At 32.1% G+C, this 20638-nt stretch overlaps 1 protein-coding gene and 1 long non-coding RNA gene across 2 annotated transcripts; one reads left to right on the top strand and one right to left on the bottom strand.

Moving 5' to 3' along the window:
• Positions 1-10579: 10579 nt before the first annotated feature.
• LOC114277178 (transcription factor GTE7) lies at positions 10580-13689 on the top strand. The gene is made up of 3 exons (XM_028219042.2): positions 10580-12545; positions 12648-12855; positions 12968-13689. The coding sequence occupies exons 1-3, from the start codon at positions 10932-10934 to the stop codon at positions 13051-13053; spliced, it is 1908 nt and encodes a 635-aa protein (XP_028074843.2). The 5' UTR covers positions 10580-10931; the 3' UTR covers positions 13054-13689.
• LOC114277179 (uncharacterized) lies at positions 13081-18973 on the bottom strand. Its single transcript, XR_003634521.2, has 2 exons — positions 18764-18973; positions 13081-14797 (listed from the first exon to the last, which is right to left on the bottom strand). It is a non-coding gene; the product is annotated as an uncharacterized LOC114277179 (long non-coding RNA).
• Positions 18974-20638: the final 1665 nt, after the last annotated feature.

Below are 20638 nucleotides of genomic sequence, written 5' to 3'. Positions count from 1 at the left end.
TTTATTTAGATCATATCACATTTTATTATATTACAAATCTTTTTGTAAAAAATCAAAATATAAATTTAAGCCTATTTTGAAAAGTAAGTTAGAAGTTAGCCTATTGAGTTTTTGGCATTTTTATATTACATTATCTCCTATTTTTTTACATTTTTAAAAAAATTAATTTTTAACTTACTTTCTAAAATAAACTGCAAGGCAAGTAGTAATATTTGAAAAAATGCTTGGTAGCTCGAATTTGTGTAATTCGAATGGCCTGAATTAGGGGTGAGCAGCGGATATACCGATCCGCCAAAACCAACCGAGCCAAACCGATCCGCCGCATTTTGGACGAATGCGTGATGACGAGCGGACGGTTGCGGATTGATTTTCTCCAATCTGCCAATTTGGCGGACGGATGGCGGATTTGAGATTCCTTTAGCCGCAACCGAACCGCCAAACCGCAAGCATCCCTAACAATTTATAAGACTTTTATGTTTTTAATTTGCTTAAATATTTTGTTTGTGTTTTCAATTGAAAAAGAGTTTAAATATTCTGCTGAAAAAAAGTTTTCAACTTGAACATATTTTTTGAATTGAAAAAAATAAACATATTATTTATCTATATTTTTTGGTTTTTAAATTTAATTCTAAAAATAATAAATAGAAAATATGATATATGCTGGTTGGTTTTCGTTTTCAAAAACATAAATAGATGTAACAATACAGAGATATACAAACTCTACTACTGTCCTGTTCATGATTTTGGTGGTTTGAATTGTTATTATATTTTAAGAATCACATATTGTAATATTTTATGTGGATAAATCATATTGTGATTGTAATATGTGGATGAATCATACTGTGATTGTAATATGTGGATGAGCCATGCAGTGATTGTGATATTCTAAAGTTTCAAACTTTCTTTTTTTGGATGAGACATACAGTGATTATAATAGTTTTTTAAGTCATTGATTGTAATACTTTTTTTTTTTTTTAAGGAAGTGCACAAGTTGAATTATGTTGAAAATTTATAAAATCTTAAACCGCCAAACCGATTCGCATCCATCCGCCAAACTACCAATCTGCTCAATCCACATCTGCCGGATTGGTGGACGGATGCGGATTGATTTTCTCCAATCCGCCAATATGGCGGACGGATGGCGGATTGGAGGTTCCGTGGCCGCAACCGACCCGTGCCCACCCCTAGCTTGAATATATCAAAATGACGTCATTTTGAGTCATTTAGATTATAAAAATTTGAGCTACCAAATATTATTGATGTATTTGACATCCTTGTGCACTCCACCCAAGTTACCATTTGTTTAGGTGACATCTGGCATCGCGCTATCCATGTCAAATTTGACGTATGAGGAAAGGAATGTCAAATTTATTTGTTTTGCTTTTTTTTTTTTTTTTCAATTTATATTATTAAGTGGGTAAATTACACTTTGTCCCCCTAAAGTTTCACCTATTTTTTATTTTGACCTTTTAAATTTCATTTTTCCCACTTTGGCCCTTTATGTCTACAATCCTTCTCACTTTGATCTTTCATGTTTGCAATTATTTCCACTTTAGCCCTTTAAGTTTAATTTTTTTCACTTTAATCCTTCATGTTTGTAATCATTTCCACTTTGATCATTTATGTTTGCAATCCTTCCCACTTTACTCCTAAACTAACTTTCATCCAAAAAAGTAACAGAATTTATTACATCACTAACACATCAGCTCCATTTGTGATCTAAAAAATTCATTAAAGATGCAACAAGTAAAAAATAAAACATAAAAAATTGAATTTTTTTTTTAGTCTTTAGTGAACTTTTTTTTTCACATTTATGCATAAACATTATTACATTATGGATGCATCTAAATTAGATACAGCTAAAAAAATAAAAAATAAAATAACTAAAAAAAGAAAAAAAATTCACTAAAGACAAAAAAAATGATAATAAATTTTTCATTTCAAAATTGACAATACAGGTATTTGAGTTAGTATGTTTTCATTTTTTTCGTCTTCAGTAAGCTTTTTTCTTTTTTTTAGTTAAATTTGTTTTTATTTTTCTAGCTACATCTAATTTAGATGCATCTATAATGTAGTAATATTTCTGAATAAATTTGAAAAAAAAAAGTTCACTAAAGACTAAAAAAAATTCCAATTTTTTTGTTTTCTATTTTTATTTTTTGCGTATTTAGTGAATTTTTTACATCACACATGGAGTTGATGTGTTAGGGTCAAAGTGAAAAAAAATAAATTTAAAGAACCAAAGTGGGAAGAATTACAAACATAAAGAACTAAAGTTGGAAATGGGTGAAACTTTAGGGGAGCAAAGTGTAATTTGCCCTTATTAAGTTAAGGTTCGTTTTTTTCGACGTAGAACATTTTAAGTAATAAAATATTTTTATTTTTATTTTTATTTTTTGACATTTGGTTAACTTTTCAAATAAAAATATTTTATTGTTTAAAAGGGAAAATTTAATTAAATAAAGTATTATTTATGACTTTTAATGAGTTAAGATATTTATTTAAAAAGGCTAAATGTGTTAAAAAATATAATAAGTGAAAGTTAACTTTATAAAAATCAACTTACGAAGTTTTTAAAGATAGATCATTTTTTAAAAAATTATGCAAAAATATTTTTCTTACAAAATATTTTACTTACTTTTTATTCAACTAAATAATAAAAAATAAGTACATATATTTTATGTCAAAACAAATGAAACGTGAGGAAGGTTTATTCAAAAAAAATTGAAACGCAAACTCAAGTATAAAAGAAAATTTTTTTTTGTACCCATTGGATGAATTTATTGCCATTTTATAACTTGTGTTGCGGGTAGAGGACCCAGCTAGTTCGGCAAGATGGTGGGGTTAATTTAACTCACTTAAAAATAAATAAATAAATAAATTAAAAAATAAATAAGATAAAATGTTACATTTAAATTATAATTATCTTTTTTTTTCTCACAAACTTCAAAAAAATTAAAATTTTATAATTTTTTTAACCAAAATAAAATAGTCAAAAAATTAAAAAATTCATCCCAACCGACACTTGAGCAGAATTCTTTGGTAGACTTGGGCTTCGTTTAGGATGTGGGTTGATTTTTTGACTTTTTTAACTTGGGACTAAAAAGCCTCGTTTGGGATAGATTTTTTTGGTTTTTTTACTTTTGTAAGAGAAAAAATTAAATGATTATTATTTAGATATGACATTTTATCTTATTGAGCTAAAAAGTATATTTTCGTCTTTTTTATTACTATTTTAACCAAAAAATCCAAAAACCTTCTATGCCAAACGAAGGCTTAAGCTTAGACACCAACTACAGCTACGTCATCCACCCACACGGGTGATCCATTCTAAGGCTCTATTTAGAAATTAATTAGAGTAAATTACAAATACACTTCTTGAGATTTACTTAAAATACGAATTGTCTCTTGTGGGAAAAATTACAAATACCTCCCTTGTCAAAAACAGAATTAATTGAAAAAGTAAAATTTCTAACTGTTCACCTATACAATAATAAAATTATCTGAATTATTAATTGAAATAAAATTTTAGCATTATTAAAAACTGTTAATTAACTTGATGATTTATTAATAAAAGGACCTATTTGTTACGAAATTAGAAACCTTAGGGGACATAATGTAATTTCTAGAATCACATGAGGTAATTTGTAATTTAAATAAACTTCAGGGGATGTGTTTGTAATTTACCAATTTATAATATGTAAAAAATAAAAAGTATAATATAACAATTCATAATGACTTTTTAATTATAAACCTTTTCCAAACGGAGCCTAAATATCATTTGCTATGTTGACTTGGCAAACTCTAACCTAAATCAAAATTTGGTGTAACAGTACTACTAATGCCGCGATATCATCAATCAATAATAAACTTACAAGTCAAGAGTGAACACTATCTTGCCACATATATATGGAAATATTTTTTAAAAGTAAGTTAAAATCTGATTTTTTGACTTTTTATTTAAAAAATCGTGCAAAAAAATAAAAATATGATGTGATCTAAAAAAAATAAAAAGTTAAAAAATTGACTTTTAACTAACTTCTTAAAATACTAACGACATAGTATCACCATTGTATTGAACTTTTTTCATTGCATAGTCTTTGACAAAAAATATATTATTATTTGTTTGATAATTCAAGGAGAAAATTAATCTAAGATCTCTCTCTCATGTTTAGTATTGGGATAGATCCACAATATTATTTTATAATGGCTAAGGTCCTTCAACTCCCATACCCATATATCAGAGACGAAATCGTTGAAGGAAATGTGAGTTATGGAGACGAAGAGCGAGAATACGAGGAGGACTCAACCAGTGGCTCTCTTCATGGCCTTTGGCACTAAAGGCAACGTCTATCGTCTCTCTCTCTCTCTCTCTCTCTCTATATATATATATATAAGTGCGTATGTTTATGATGTATCCAAGCAAAGCAATCCAACAAACCCTTTTAGCCATTCGAGGAATTTGATTGATATAAAGAAGTTTAAATAGTTTGAATTGTGATTATTGGGTAATTATATATACTATTGTGTTTTCTGATATATATTATATGCGAAATGGACATCATGAACAACTTACTTCAAAAATAGATTTCTTCTTAGTAGGGTTTGAGGGAAGTAATAGGACCTTGTTTTTGACTATCCATGTTGATTATGGGAATTTAACTCAACTTTTTGTCATGTGATCCTTTGTTGATAACAATGCTTTTTCATAAGAGAATAAATAAATAAATAAATAAAACCCTTTGAAGAAAATGTTCAGAACAGATGTGAGTTTGAAGAAAACCTTTGCTAGTATGTAAGTTTGGTAAAGATGTCAAGGTCAACACAGTTTTCAGCAAAGAAGGTGTTTGATGAAATGCCAAGGAGAGAAATTTTGTTATTCAACGAAGAAGGTGTTTGATTTTTTGTTATACTCAATTTTCTCTAGTTTAAAATTGTGAACAAACACAATTTCTCTGGTTTGATTAAAATTTCTCTGGTTTGGTTAAAACAATTTCTCTGGTTTAAAATCATTGTGCTAAAATTTCTCTAGTTTAGTTAAAACAATTTTCTCTAATTTAAAATTGTGAACAAACACAGAGAAATTTGTGAACAAAGTCAGAGGAATTCTCTGTGAATAGAGCCAGAGAAATTTGGAATGACAGTATTTGGAATCAAATAGTAGAAATTATGAAGTTTTTTCTAGTCTTTCCAGAATTTCTCTGGATCAAAATTTTCTCTAGATATGGAATTTGTGTGAATTTTCTCTAGATTTCTGGTTTTGTATTACAGTTTTGCTGTGTTCCATTTTTGCTATTGAAGGAGCTTGAATTGAATTGTAGTGGTTGTATTGAAATGGATTTAATGTGGATTTTAAAGGGATTTTCTCTAGTTCGGTCAAAAATACAGAGGGAATTCTGATCCAGAGAAAATTCTCTTAACCACATTAACAAACAACATTGAACCCAGTTTCAAAACATCAGAGAAATTCTCTAGTCTTTTCAAAATTTCTCTGGATCAAAATTTTCTCTGGATGTGGAATTTGTGTGAATTTTTTTCTGAATTTTTGGTTTTGTATTATAGTTTTGCTGTGTGCCATTGTTGCTATTAAAAGAGCTTGAATTGAATTGCAGTGATTGTGTTGAAATGGATTTAATGTGGGGTTTAAAGGGATTTTCTTTGGTTCGGTCAAAAATACAGGGGAAATTCTAATCCAGAGAAAATTCTCTCAACCACATTAACAAACCACATTGAACTCAGTACCAAAACATCACAGAAATCTCTAGGGAAAGTCAGAGAAATTTGGAAGGTTCAGAGAAGAATTTCTCTAGACCAATTTTCTCTGTAAAGTCGAATTTCTATCAATTGTTTGGGAAATTTCTATCATTTTCTCTAAATGAATTCAACAAATTTTTATAGTACTCATCTGGAAGAGTTTGTTGCTTTTTTGATTTTTATTAAATGCTGCGGATTGATTTGGAGAGTGGGAATCAAAGTTCGATTGTTTGGATTGATGTTCATGGTAAGTGATTTTCCCCAAGACCTTTGTCAATGGCAGTGGAGAATTTGCAAACATTTCTAGAGATCCGAAAATTAAAGTCAAGAATGTGTATTCCTTGAATCCGAATATGGAAATTTCAAATATCACCGAGGACTTGGCCTAACAAGTTTTCTGGTTCAGAAGCTTATGGAATTGGTATCTATTTGTCTCTATTTTTGGTGTTTGAGTAATTCAATTTTCTCTGAATTGAAATTTTCTTTGGTGGTTCAATTTTCTTTAGATTGAACTTTTCTCTAGTTGTTCAATTTTTTCTGGTTTGAACTTTTCTTTGATTGTTTAATTTTCTGTGGATTGAAGTGTTCAATCCATGTTTATGTGCGCCAAGTGTTTGATTATTTCTCTTCAATCCCTCTCTTTTAATCCCCACCAAATTTTTCTGGTTTAAACCAGAGAAATTTTCTGATATGGATTGAATTTTTCTGGTTTGGACTAGAGAAATTCTTTAGTTTGGAAATCTATAGTTTGTTTATGTATATTTCTTGATTTCAATGCTCACCAACCATGATGTGCAATGGTTTGGTTTTGAGTAAATTTTAAGCTCATCATGAGATTACAGATGTTTGAGGTTTGAAGGATTCTGACTTGTTTGCGATATATGTTAAAAGCGTTTGAATCTAGTGAAATTTCAATTTTCCCTGCCCTGTTTGGAATTTTCTCTGTGATATGTCTAGAAAAATTTAGAATTTTCTCTGTAATGTATCCAAAGAAATTTGAAATTTTCTCTGTAATGTATCCAGAGAAATTCTCTTGATCGAATTTTCTCTGGATTGATGTTGAAGATGTTGAGGGACCTTAGACATCATGAAAATATTGAGTGTCCTTTATGTTATAAAATCTTAATACCAGAGACTTTTAAAAAAAAATCCTCTAAGTCAAAAGTAACAGTTTAAAATATTTTTAATTAATTTTTTTAAAACTTATTTGAGTTAATTTAACTTAATAAAATTATAATAAAAACTTTATCAAACAATATGACACATATTTTTAAAAATAAATAAATAAAAATTATAAATAACTAGATAAATTGTACCAAACAATTACATTACACACCAGGCGACTCCATCCTCACCTCACCAAATGAAAAGAACAATTTATATATATATATATATTATATTTCAAGCCCTAGGTCTATATGTTGTCTTCGGATATGGAGACACTGCTGCGTAGCCCGCGCAACAGCGTCTGTTGTGCAGCGATTTGAACTTATTTTGCGGTTTATTTTGATAATTCGAATCGTTCATATTTTAAAATACGTCAAGTAGAACATGTCTACAAAAAATCAAGTTAATCGGATATCGTTTACGCATTCATCCATTCACATTTGTATCTACAAAAATAAATACAAATATATTTTAATTTGATTAAAATGAATACAAATGTGAGTGAATGAATAAGTAAACGATATCTGATTAACTTGATTTTTTTACAGACATGTTCCACTTGATGTATTCTAAAATATAAACAGTTCGAATTATCAAAATGAACCCTGAAATGAACCCAAATTGCCGCACAGCAGACGCTGTTGCGCGGACTGCACAACAGCGTCCCCATTTCCGTTGTCTTCACACTAGTTAATGACACTGTAAAAATTACGTCATCTACGAGAAGTTATTAATGCTTTATTTTTGTATTATTTGATTTGATTTTATTTTAGAAAAAAATTAAAACAATTATTTTTGATATATTACTTTCATTTTTCCGTTTAATTATAAAAGTAGAATCAATTCTAAAACTAAAAATAGTGTTCATTATTTATAAGAAAAAAATTTTAGGTAGCGTTTGGTTTATTTTTTAATTTTATTTTTAAATTATGATTTGAATAAAATATGTTAATCAAATATATTTTTAAAATACAACTCAAAATTATTTTCAAAACTTATCTTTTCTTTTATTTATTTATTTATTATTATTAATCAATCAATCAATGACTTTTTCTTTCTCATCTCTCTCACATTTTCTCATATTCTATATATCAATTAATAAAAAAAAATATAAATTATTCTAAAACTATTTTCATAACTCATAATCAAATAAATGTTCTCTTTTTAAATTATGATTTAAAAACTCAAAATCCAAAGCACAACTCCACACTCAAATTATTATTCTAAAACTAAATCAAACGAAATTTTTTCCTCCATTTGCAATGTTTGGTTGACATATGATAACTTATCCACTGTGTTTATGATTTTGTTTTGTTTTTAGCTTGTTTTACTTTTTTTTTTTTAATAACAAACAAATTTTTATTTCTATAATTTATTTAAAAACAAAAACTTATTTCCTGTTTGATATAAACAGAAAATAAAAAATTAATAACATTATCAAACAATTTCTTCGATTTTATTTGGCAACATTTAATTTTAGTTAAAAAGTTAAAAAAATACTATAAATTATCACATCTCTCTCCACTTTTTTGTATATTTTTTTACAAAAAGTTAAAAAATTATTAAAATAATCTATTCCCAAATAAGACCTAAATACTCTTTAAGTTTGGCCAACGTTCTTAGACACAAATACAATGGGCCATTTTGAAACCATGGTTAAAAGTCATTTTCGAGTTTTTAATCTATTTTGAATCACATCAGATATATTTCGTTTGTATTTTGAGATAAATTTTCAAAAATTTTTTTGGAAAGAGGGTTTAGATTTTTTTTAAAAATTTGTTTGGTTATATATTTTGAAAATAATTTTGGAGTTTTGAATGATTTAATATTTTGTTATAGTTGAATAGATGTGTATGAGAGAAAAAGTAATTGAGAAGGAGAGAGGAGAGAAAAAGTGATTGATTGATGTGTAGGAGAGAGAAAGTGATTTTGAAAAAAAATTTCAAAAAATTTGAACCAACCAAAATTTTAAAAAAATTATATCTTGAGATACAAACCAAACAAACCCGCTCTCACATTTTTTCAAAAAAAAAAAAAAAAAAACTTTTAATCATTTTCTCAAAACAAGTCAATATATGTCCCAATGAAGTTTATTTTTTTAAATGTAAAAATTATGTAATCATGTGATTATCAAAATAATTTTCAGTTGTTTTGGAATGTGCTAAAAAAATTAGGGTGTGTTTGGTTTGGTTTGATTTCATTTTGAGAGATAAATTTTCGAAAAAGATTTTGAGTACAAAGTTTAGAATTTTTTTTTGTTTGTTTGATTGTATATTTTGAAAATAATTTTAGAGTATGAGAGTTTGGAAAGATTTGATCTTTTGTTGTAATTGAGCAGATGTGTGTAAGAGAAAAAGTAATTGAAAATGATAGGAGATATTTTGAAACTTTTTTTTTTTCCAAAATCATTATATTAAACAAAATTTTGAAATTTTTTCTCCAAATTTGTTTCTCATAAGCAAACCAAACAAGGGCTTAACCTTTTATTTATTAAGAAAAAATGTGCAAAAAAAAAAGTGAAGAAATAATGTGACCTAAATAAATCAATAAATTAATAAATCGACTTTTTTTTGACATTTTTCAAAAAAGACTTTTATTAACATGTGTTCTTAAAACATATGTAGGCTCCGTTTGGCAAGAGCTAAACGGGGTTTTTTTGGCTATTTTAGTCACAAAAGACAAAATAGGCTATTTTAGCCACAAAAAACAAAATATCACATCCAACCCATAATCATTACATTCTTCTCTCACAAAAAAAGCCAAAAAAGTCAAAAAGCCAAAAAGCCCTTCCCAAACCAAACTTTTTAGCCCAGGCTAAAATAGCCAAAAAAGTCAAAAAGCCAAAAAGTCAACCCACTTCCCAAACGGAGGCGTATTAAAACACTATAGTGTGTGCACTATATGTACTTATAACTAAAAAGAAAATAATATAATTTTAATTTTTTGAGTCATAACAAAAAAGAAGTAAAACATATTACAATTAAATACAATATGAGATATAACTAAAATATTAACATAATTAAAGAAGAAAAATTAATTATAACTAAAAAAATTGATATAACTAGAGAGGCATATGATACATATTTTTTAAAAAATATATATATATATATTGATCAATAAAAGGTGTATATTAGGGTCTGTTTGGGAAGAAGATTTGTGGCTAAAATAATCACAAAAGACGAAATAGACTATTTTAACCATAACAAACAAAACATCACATCCAACTCATAATCATTACACTCTTCTCTCACAAAAAAAAGTAAAAAAGTAAAAAACTCTTCTCAAACTAAGCTTTTTAATCCAAACTAAAATAGTCAAAAAAATAAAAAAAAGCTAAAAAACCAACCCACCACCCAAACCAACCTTAGAATTTTTCAAAACTAATATATTACCCATTTTGAGAGAGAGTGAGAATTATGAAATAATTTGCTGACGTCAAGCTGACCCCACTCACTGAAAAAAGCGGTACGGAACCCTAAACTAAGGAAAATTCCCATTTACCCCCCAAACTGAAACCCCAAATTTAAATTCCCCACCCAAAGAACGCTACACCCGAATCTACGCCTCCTGCCTTCGCCACGTGTACGGAAACCCTAAATCCAAGCCGTCCGTGACAGATGTGTAGGTCACTACATCGGGCAGCATCAAACGACATATGGACCGTGAGATCTCATCCAGGAATCGCATCGACGGAGGCTATCCAGCCCGAGACGTCACCGGGCAGATCTGGTTCGCCTTTAAGAACAGCCCCTGCCCCCTCCTTGTTTCCTCGCTATGGTGAGGAGGGTCATCGAAACCCTCGCCTCTCTCAACTTCCTTTGCTTTTCATCATCTTCATTATTATCGATCGATCTTCCCTCCTTTTTTCGCTCTCTTCTTCTTCTTCTTCACTCTCTCCGGCCGGCGGCAGTTGAGATTTCCGGCGATTGGCTGTGATGGGTTCCCGCCATTTCCTCACCGGAGATTAGCCGCCGGAATCTGATATTCTTCTATTCAATCCCTGTATATTCATGGCATCGGCCGTTTTGGCGAGTAGAAATGAACCGTACTGGGGAGAACGCAAGGTTTATATGAGGAAATACACCAACAGTTCCAACAACAAGCCTCGTTTCAACAACTTCAACCCTGACCCTATCAATACCAGCCCTAATCGACTCCCCAACAGACAGATCCATGATTCTTCTTCTACCAAGACTCATGCTTGGCACAACGACCAACCACCCCTGAGGCCTGCTCCGCCCGACGACTCGTCGGAGCTTAATTGGAAACCTAATGACCCCAACGCCCATGGAGAATCGTCTCACGGGGGTTATTTGACCTTCAATCTCGCAGCGTATTCGAAGGCGGAGCTCAAAGAGCTTAAGAGACGCCTGCGCTCGGAGTTGGAACAGGTCCGTGGCCTTAGGGCTCGGATCGACAACCACCGTGGCAGGGACGATTACAGATCTGGATATCATGGAGGCGGCAGAGACGCCGCATCTGTGGTTCCCCGGCCGCCGCCGCTTCAGCTTGATTCTGCAATAGGGTCCCCTGCTGCTGCCGCTTCCGGTTCGAAGGAAAAACGAACCCCAAAGGCAAATCAGTTTCAACCGCCGGCTGATTTTGCTACCGGAAAGAACAAGAAGGTTTCAGGGCTGAAACGTGCGTTTCCATTCGTGTCTGGTAGAGATCAGAAGCGGCATGTGGCGACGGATTCGCAGATGGATAAGCTGGTGACGAGCATGATGAGAAGATGCGGACTGATCTTGGGGAAATTGATGAAGCATAAGCATGGTTGGGTTTTCAATACACCTGTTGATGTGGTTGGTTTAGGGCTTCACGACTACCACCAGATCATCAAGCAACCGATGGATCTGGGGACTGTGAAGTCAAGGCTCAGTAAGAAGGAGTATGTATGGCCGCTGGATTTTGCTTCGGACGTGAGATTGACATTCAACAATGCCAAGACGTACAATCCAAAAGGTCAGGATGTTTATGTAATGGCTGAAACACTACTGGGTTTGTTTGATCAGATGTTCAATCCGGCGTATAAGAAGTTCGAGGCTGAGCACCAGCGTGTGGTTGCAGCAGAGCAAGTCAACCAGAGGATTTGGGCTCCGGCACAGGAACCGGTAATAATGGAGGAGAATGTAAGGAGAAGCTTGCCCCAACCGGCTGCAATGTTGAAGAAATCTGATTCAATGCGTGTACAAGAGACATTGCCAAGTCCACTGGCAGTTGAGGAGGTGGAGGCGGTGGTTGCGCCTGTTTCAATACCTCCTGCTGCTGCTGCTGCAAAACCTGTGGTTATGCCGAGATCGACACAGAAGCTTCCGAAGCCCAAGGCGAGGGATCCAAACAAACGGCAAATGAGCTTTGAAGAGAAAGCGAGGTTGGGGTTGAACTTGCAGAACCTGCCGTTGGAGAAGATGGATCAGATGTTGGAGATCATAAAGAAGAGGAACTCTCATATGGCGCAAGAGGGGGATGAGATCGAGCTCGACATTGAAGCCCTCGACAATGAGACTCTGTGGGAACTAGATAGGTTTGTGAGTAATCACAAGAAGGCAGAAAGCAAGATGAAGCGGCAGGGGCTTATGAACAATGTGGTTTTGACAGCACCAATTGCAGCACCGATCAACAAGGTAATGCCGGAATTTGAATGATAATGAGTAAGTAGTTCGTTGATTGATTTTTTCGATGTTGGGTTTTTTGGTTAATGATGAAGTTTTGTGTTGAAATTGCAGTCTCCAGTGCGGGAGCCGACTCCGGAAGCAGTAGGTGGTCAGAAGAGCAGGAAAGGTGATGCTGGGGAGGAAGATGTTGACATTGGAGAGGAGATTCCAATCAACAATTTCCCTCCAGTGGAGATTGAGAAAGATGTTGCTAATGGCAGTAGTAGATCAAGTAGCTCTAGCAGCTCGAGTTCTAGTAGTGATTCCTCCTCTTCTAGTGGTACAGAACCCACATTATATCTCTCTACAATTTCTATTTAAAAAAAAAAGAACACCACTCTCTTTCAGTATGTATATGGGCTCTCTTATCTTTGAATGGATTGTCTGTGCAGGTTCAGATTCGGCGAGTTCTTCAGGGAGTGATTCCGATGAAGATAGCGTACAGTCGCCCTTTGTGGAATCAAAGGAAGCTAGCTAGTGTGGCCTAATAATACCAACAGTTGAGATGGTGAGGAACACCAAATGATGCACCGTTTTGAAGTTATATCTTGGAAGTGAGATGAATGGAAGTTTTGAGTGTGAAGTGTTTGTGGGTTCTGTGTAGTCCTGATGTTTTGGACCTGAGTTGGGGTGGAAGTGGTGGTGGGAAATGGAGGTTTCTCTTGGGATGGGTGTGCTTTGCTTTGGACTAGAAACTGGGCAAGAAGTAGTGGTGGAAATATAAGTCGTAATTGGAGCCTGGAGGCTTGTGGGGTTGGGATTTGGGTTGAACTTTTGTAGCATATATGTAAAGACAATGACCAGAATCAGAAAAAGGAAATGTTAGTTTAGGATGACCAGAGATGATTGTAGGAATTTAGAGATGAAGATAGATTGTTCTGTAAAGCAGTTTAGTGAGAAGGGGTAGTTGAGAGGCCCCAAAACAAAACTTGGTTGAAGGGAGGGGGCTTGGAACTTTTTTTTTCTGTTCTTTTCTTTTTTGGGTTTTATCATACCGAGAGGAAGACCACCATATTGATTTTCGAAGTGGTGAAGCAGCAGCATATCAGGAATATATGTACAGGAAATCTTGGAGAAAACAAAATGAAATTCTGGCACTCTTTGTTGTTGCTCACCCAACTCTTTTTTTATGTGATGGATCAAGTTTTACTAACAAATTAAAGGGGAAAAAAAGAAAAAAAAGGAAGCTATCCGCAGCTATATGCACGATGACAACATTCAAAGATTCAGGCCCCAATATGCCACCACGCAATCTAGCAGCAATTTACACCAGATGATTTGATCTAAAAATCATGCATCAAACAAAAAAACAGAAAGATTCAAAGATTGGACTAGAAGTTGCAACGGAACAACTTCATCATGGTGTTAAATAGTCTTATGGATTTAAATTATTTAAAATTCACAAAGATATAGATGAAGAACCATTTGGGCTGTCGAGTAATAAACATAGATCAAATAAACATAGATGGAAAACAATCGAGAGAATGCCAAAATGTAACACAAGAGAGAAAGGGCTGCAAAGCAAGGGTGTGACTACTTCATCATCACTCTCAAAAATCCCTTTCACAGCTCCCACTTTTGATTAAGACCTGTTTGTTTAGGTATTGATTAGAATTTAAACTGTCAAACCCACTCTCGTTGCTTCTAGTATAAGGATAGGGACTTCCCGAGACCACCTAAAGTCCTTGCACTTTACTGCTCTGTTACAGCCCCTTTTGGGAGGGGTTGTTTTGATGGTGTTGAAATAATGCTCCAAAGCAAACCATTATTTAAAAAATAAAATAAAATAATAAAATTTACTATTTTAACTAATAAAAATCAGAGTTGAGCACCATGTGTACTTTGCCCCTTTTTGGTCATCTAAACCAAACAAACAAACCCATCAACCTCCAGGCGTAGAAATTTTTTAAAAAAAACTCCATTTTCTCCCAACGAGAAGAAAAGTTGTGGGGGCCCTATATTATAATGATGTCATTGTCTTTATTTAAGGAAGCTTCAAGGAAAAGACAAGAATGAGGAGTTACTCTTATTAATCAGCACTATACAATAAAGACTACGCACAAAGAAAGCAAAACATGATGCCAAGTACTTGCCTACAAAAGTTTTTTAAGTTTGAAAGAATCATTCCTTAATCCTGTAGGATTTGATCTGAAGAGTAGCTTTGATGAAATGGTTTACTAATCCATCATTGGTATTAGAGTTCTTTTGTCATCGTCTATGCCCTAAAGAAATTCAATGGCGTAACTAAGAATTTCATTCAACAAGTTATCATCAATGTCATTATATTAGATTTTTTATTTCTACAACAAAATCACCTTTCATATGATGCATTGTAATTTTATATATTCCATATAAACAAAAGTAATTCAAACTCGTCAAACCACATGAAAAACAAAAATTTTAGACACTATTTTAGCGTACTTCAGAATGCCTTCAAAATAAATAAATAAATTTATCCAGTGTCATCGATTGACACCACTCGCTTAAACATGGCTCTGACATTGTCAAAGGTAATATTTCCAACATTGATTTTGATAGACTGAAGAAATTCCCAACTAATTAAATTCCTTACAAGAGTGATCTCCACTGTAGCTAAATAGCTAAATAACACAAAAGCATCTTCGATGTTCATAAGCAGATTTTCCACAGATAAGATGAAAAAAGTAGACTTGAACAAGTCAATCAAAATCACTTATATAATATACCAACCTGTCCTTTTCCTATTCAAATTACAATAATCACCTTGTTATCATTATTAAATAGGTAGAATCTTGCAACCATTTTTAAGACCTTGATTGCGACAGACCAGCAACATGCATTAAACTATATCTTGGAACATCTTTTTTTCTTAAGACTTCAATAAAAGACTATTTTGGAAGACAAGAAATAATTCAGAATGAATTAAGACATAACAAACTTCGGATTTCTAGAATAAATCAAGGGAAAAATTGGTTAAGAGGTCATTATCAATACCATTTATCTCAAATTAGATGGTCTAGATTAATATGCACAAAAATGGTGACATAGCACTAATCAATGTCGTACAATTCAAAATCAAGATTTAAACAAAGAGAATTCATATGAAAAAGACTAATTAATTAATTACAAAAAAAAAGAAAGATTACAAAGTATAAGAGTAACATGGTCCGGACATCTCGAAACCTATATTTGTCAAATTCAAAACAAGCTATAGCATCAATAGACTACGTCTACTCCATTGGAGTTGAAAATTATGTGTGTTTAGGCATGCACCAACACGGCATGTGTCAGACATAGATAACTTATATGTCACTTATTCCTTTGCTAATGCATAAGCAAGAGCAACATACCCTGGATCACAACTAGGACTTGAACCCTGAATCTCACCTTAATAGATGTTGGTATAATTATATGTCACTGACTCACTTCTGATTCAAAGGTAGACTATGGATCAAACTTGGGTGGTTTAGAGAGATGATGTGAAACAAGTTTTTAACACTCGCTAGCGCATGCAGTCCGATCACATGTAGAGGTGATAGACATGAGATAAATGAGAGAAATAGACCTGGGACAAAGACTTGACACACGAAAGACCACCAAAACCCCAACTCTGATACCATGTTAAAATTACCGAGGCATCTAATCAAAAACCAATTGGCATTGGATTGAAAGGCCTTTAGACTATATGGACCAAGCTTTTGTGACTTAGAGATATGATGTAAGACATCCTAACACTAAAGAGTCAAGTATTGCATAATTGAGAAAGAAACAAGAACATTGAATATTGTCCAACCTAGAAGTCATTAATTCTTCATCATACTTGCAAAGTTAGGAGCAAAGTGCATTTCGGAAAGAAATGTAGGGAAATATTGGTTTACCTGATGGGTGGATGGGAAATGTAGGTAGGATACAAAGACAATTGACTGCATTGAGAAACTTCAATGTTCTATTCTATGTGCATACCAAGAGGATAGAGCATTTTATTCTCTACATATCAAATTGGCAACCTCCTCCTTTTCTAATCTTATGCATTGTTGTAAAACTAATTTGCTTCAATGTGAAATTTTAAAATAATGTCTTGTTCACAAGTATAAAATCCAAGACTAGCTCGGTCCAATGAGAGAATATATAGCAAACAGGAAACCATTTGTTAAAAAATGAAATTTCTAAATATGAGTTCAGTCCCCCAAGAAAAAAAGAAGGTTGTTGAATGAGCTCTCATTCATTTATTAAGAAATATCGAGGAAATAAGTTTAAGTTCTAAAAACTAACCCGCAACTACAAAAGCATTGCAAGGGAGAATTTTGGTTGTCTTGGTCTTTAATGTTATTCCAAGAGCTTTAGGGTTCATTTAGTTCAAACTTTGAAGTAGTTACTTCCAACCTATTCAGAAAACATATGCATGATGAATTAATTAACTCATCTATGTGCTGCTCCTCAATTGACAATTTTGTTGAAGTCACGAACAATAATGACAACAGTGAGTGATTGAATGTAATGGGACTGTTAATGTTCACAGATTTTCTTTACCATTTCTTTTTTGAATTGATCATAACTACCATGGTAGAGGGTGCATGATATTAATCCCAACTGTCCAACCACGGGGGATGACAATGGACTTGTAAAGGTGGACGGCGAAGGAGGAGGAGGAGGGATCCTCTCTCAAAACTCTGGTCTACATGTCTCAAATATGAGGGTATTTGGGCAACTAGAGCTGGTAGATTGGTGGGGCCTTATGGACTGGGTCTGTAGAAGGGAATTATGAGAGGGTGGGAAATATGAGGTTTTGATTCTCTCATTAAAAAAACTGAGAAATAAGTGAAGATCCTTGCAAACTATGAATGATAACACCAAACACCTAAAGCACCTAAAGAAACAGCCATTCATGCCTTCCTTTCCTATCCTTTTTTGGGCAGTGGTCGTAACTCCAAGTAGTTAACAAATTGAAGAGGGCATCACTAGACAATGTAGAAGCAGATGGTTAAGAATCTACCTTGCTATCTTGCAAATGTGACACCAATCAATAATCAATGTCCACCTCTTCTTAAGGTTATCAATAGTCAAAATGGTCTCCTAAGCTGTTGTCCAAGCAAAGAAAGAACCCTAAGACTCTAGAGGGATCCTACTTCTCCAAATACCTCTCCAAGGAGGGAAGAGGCCTCCCCACTCCACTCAAGTTCTTATCAAAAGACTGGACATGGAATTCTCCATTCTTCCATGCAAACCAAACCAAGGCATTTGAATTTGCTACTCAAACCCCTGGCTCGTATAAGCATCCAAAAAAAAGCCTCAATCGACTAGACCTCCCAATTTTCCAAAGCCCTCCTAAATTGTGGATTTCACTCCAAACCACCATTAGAAACCACCATATAATCCAACATTTTACTTACTAAGAAAAGAAACAAAATCTTAAAATGGCTAATATAGGTGTATTCCCCAAAGCGGAAATGTTTACTGACTACTGTCCTGAAGCTGCTTTGGCATTTTTCTTGTAACTACCTTTAACAAAGATGAAGACCATCCATACGACTAATAATAATCCAACATATGCAAATAAGGTGAGGACAATACAATATATGTAAATATAAATTTCAAGCATAGAAACATTCTCGTGCAAGCTTCAAGAGTATTTTTCTCTTGAAATTCAAGCATACGAACATGCATATGCACACATATAAACCTATAATTAATTGTGATAATATAGATCCATAAAACGTTAAAAAAATCACTCATTTTTTATTTTTATTTTTTATATTATAAATCTTATTACAAATCTAGTCTTCTAATTTACAAATTTACAAGGAAAACTGATGGTTTTATTGCACATACATGGATTTGGGACCAAATGCATCACAGTCGTTTACTCTGGATATTAATATTGTTCACTTCTTTTAAGCAACAGTTCAAATAATTGGAACCCTACTCATGAATTTCCAAACCATTCCACTCTATAATTAACAATCCTTGACAAGCTGCATCTAATTGATTAAGACATGTTAAAGACTAGCTCAGAGGATGGATACCTAATTCCCAGATCCAAACACTGTATATCCATACATACACAAACACACATGTATGGAATATAGGTTATGATGATAGATCTATGGCAGAGTAAGCAAATAAAAATATTAAAACTCTGGAAACAGAAATGTTATATCTCCATTTAGGATTTTCATGATTAGGAAGAACAAGAAGTAGAGAACTCATACCTATGGTTCTGATCAAATACCAATCTTCACTGTGAACAACTATTGGATTTAGCTAATCTTCTTTGCCCCAAATGCCAAAACCTAATAACAAATTGGTTATATATATACATATATACTGAGATTATAAAACTAAATCTAACTACAGAGGATTGATTTCTGATATAACATAATTAACAGAAAAAAATAAATAAAGTAGAGAGAGAGAGAGAGAGAGAGAGGTGGTGAATCTGTCTGTATACATAAATATATAAAATATATATATAGAGAGAGAGAGAAAAACAATTTCACTGTAGAGATACAGTGATTACAGATATAGTAATTGATCGTTTTTGTCAATTAAATTTTCAGAAGTTTTAACTTAATCAAAAGGTTTGCTTTAAATTAAATTAGTTGTTTGTACACCAAGGATTTAAGTTAACACTAATATTTAACATAATTTATTTTACTTTAAATCAAATTCACTAAGTATTTAACTTAATAAAAAAAAAGTATTTAATATTTTATTGTATAAAAAAAAATTGTACCATTCAAATGTAATATATTTTGTGTTATTCTAAAAAGAAATGGACTGTTTTTTTCATATAATTTTTTTTTTGAATATCTAGAGTTCCTAATTAAAAGAAAATTTCAGAAACTTGACATTTTAACATTTATGTGTAATATGGCAAGAGAGTTTATGTTTATTTATTTATTTATTTTTTTGGCACCTTTTTAAGGGAGTATAATATTTTATGTTGTATTTTAGAAATTTTGGTAAATGTATTTGTGTGTGTATTACTTTAGTTGTCTTCATGAAATAATTATTCATTATTTCTCATAAAATGGCTTTGTTATCTGGTGAATTTTTTTTTTTTTTCGGACATAAATTTATGTCTGGACTTTCCAAGTCATAAATGGTGAATTTCAAAATATTTATGATTATAACGGGTTTTGATTTTGGTTTTAATTTCATCTCTATAAAATTAAAGTCAATTAAGCAAGAGAAAAATTCAAATTTGGACAATTATTGTGCTCCGATTTCAATTTATCATTTTAATGTGATTATTAAAAAAAATCTATTCTAAACGTTGGGTTAGTTCAGAAAATGTGAGTTGATTATGGATTTATCAAAGAATGTAGAGAGGGAGATGAGGGTTATTTGGGACTTGGTTTGTGATTAGTGCTATGTGTTGTTGAAATTAGTCTGAGAGGGAATGAACTGTTTGTTTGGAGCTATTTAAAAAGAAAGTAAGGGTGATTTATTTAGTTGATCTTCCTGCAACAAAAAAATTAAACTCACACACTCAAAAAAATGTATTTAACATTTTATTATAAAAAAAATTATACCATTTAAATGTAATATATTTGTTGTGTGATTCTAATGTACAGATGATAAATATTTTTCATATAATTCTTTTTGAATATCTAGAGTTCCTAATTAAAAGAAAAAATTTGAAGACTTGGCATTTTAACATTCATCTGTAATATGGCAAGAGCATTTATCATTTATTTTTATTTTTTTTTGCACCTTTTTAAGGTACTATAATATTCTATATTGCATTTCAAAAAATTTTGGTGAATGTATATGTGTGTATTACTTTAGTTGTCTTCATGAAATAATTATTCATTATTTCTTATAAAATGGTATTGGTATCTGTTGAATTATTTTTTTTGGCATAAATTTATGATTATGATAATAACAGGTTTTGATTTTGGTTTTCATTTCATCTCTATAAAATTGAAGTCAGTTAGAAAAAAGAAGAGTTCAAATTTGGACAATTGTTGTGCTTCGATTTTAATTTATCATTTTAATGTGATTGTTAAAATATATCTATTCTAAACATTGGGTTGACCTTTTTCTTTTCTTAGATGTTTATATTTTTATTTATTTCTTCT

Source organism: Camellia sinensis, chromosome 1 (genome assembly GCF_055761805.1).
Source record: "Camellia sinensis isolate YWXY chromosome 1, ASM5576180v1, whole genome shotgun sequence".
NCBI lineage: Eukaryota > Viridiplantae > Streptophyta > Magnoliopsida > Ericales > Theaceae > Camellia > Camellia sinensis.
The sequence above is the reverse complement of the archived record's forward strand: the minus strand, read 5'-3'. Positions and strand labels throughout refer to the sequence as shown.

Excerpts from the sequence above, each read along its gene's own strand:
- LOC114277178 (XM_028219042.2), top strand. The coding sequence starts at position 10,932 with ATGGCATCGGCCGTTTTGGCGAGTAGAAATGAACCGTACTGGGGAGAA. Across the intron at positions 12,546-12,647 it reads TTGCAGCACCGATCAACAAG|TCTCCAGTGCGGGAGCCGAC; the intron begins GTAATGCCGGAA and ends TTGAAATTGCAG. Across the intron at positions 12,856-12,967 it reads TGATTCCTCCTCTTCTAGTG|GTTCAGATTCGGCGAGTTCT; the intron begins GTACAGAACCCA and ends TTGTCTGTGCAG.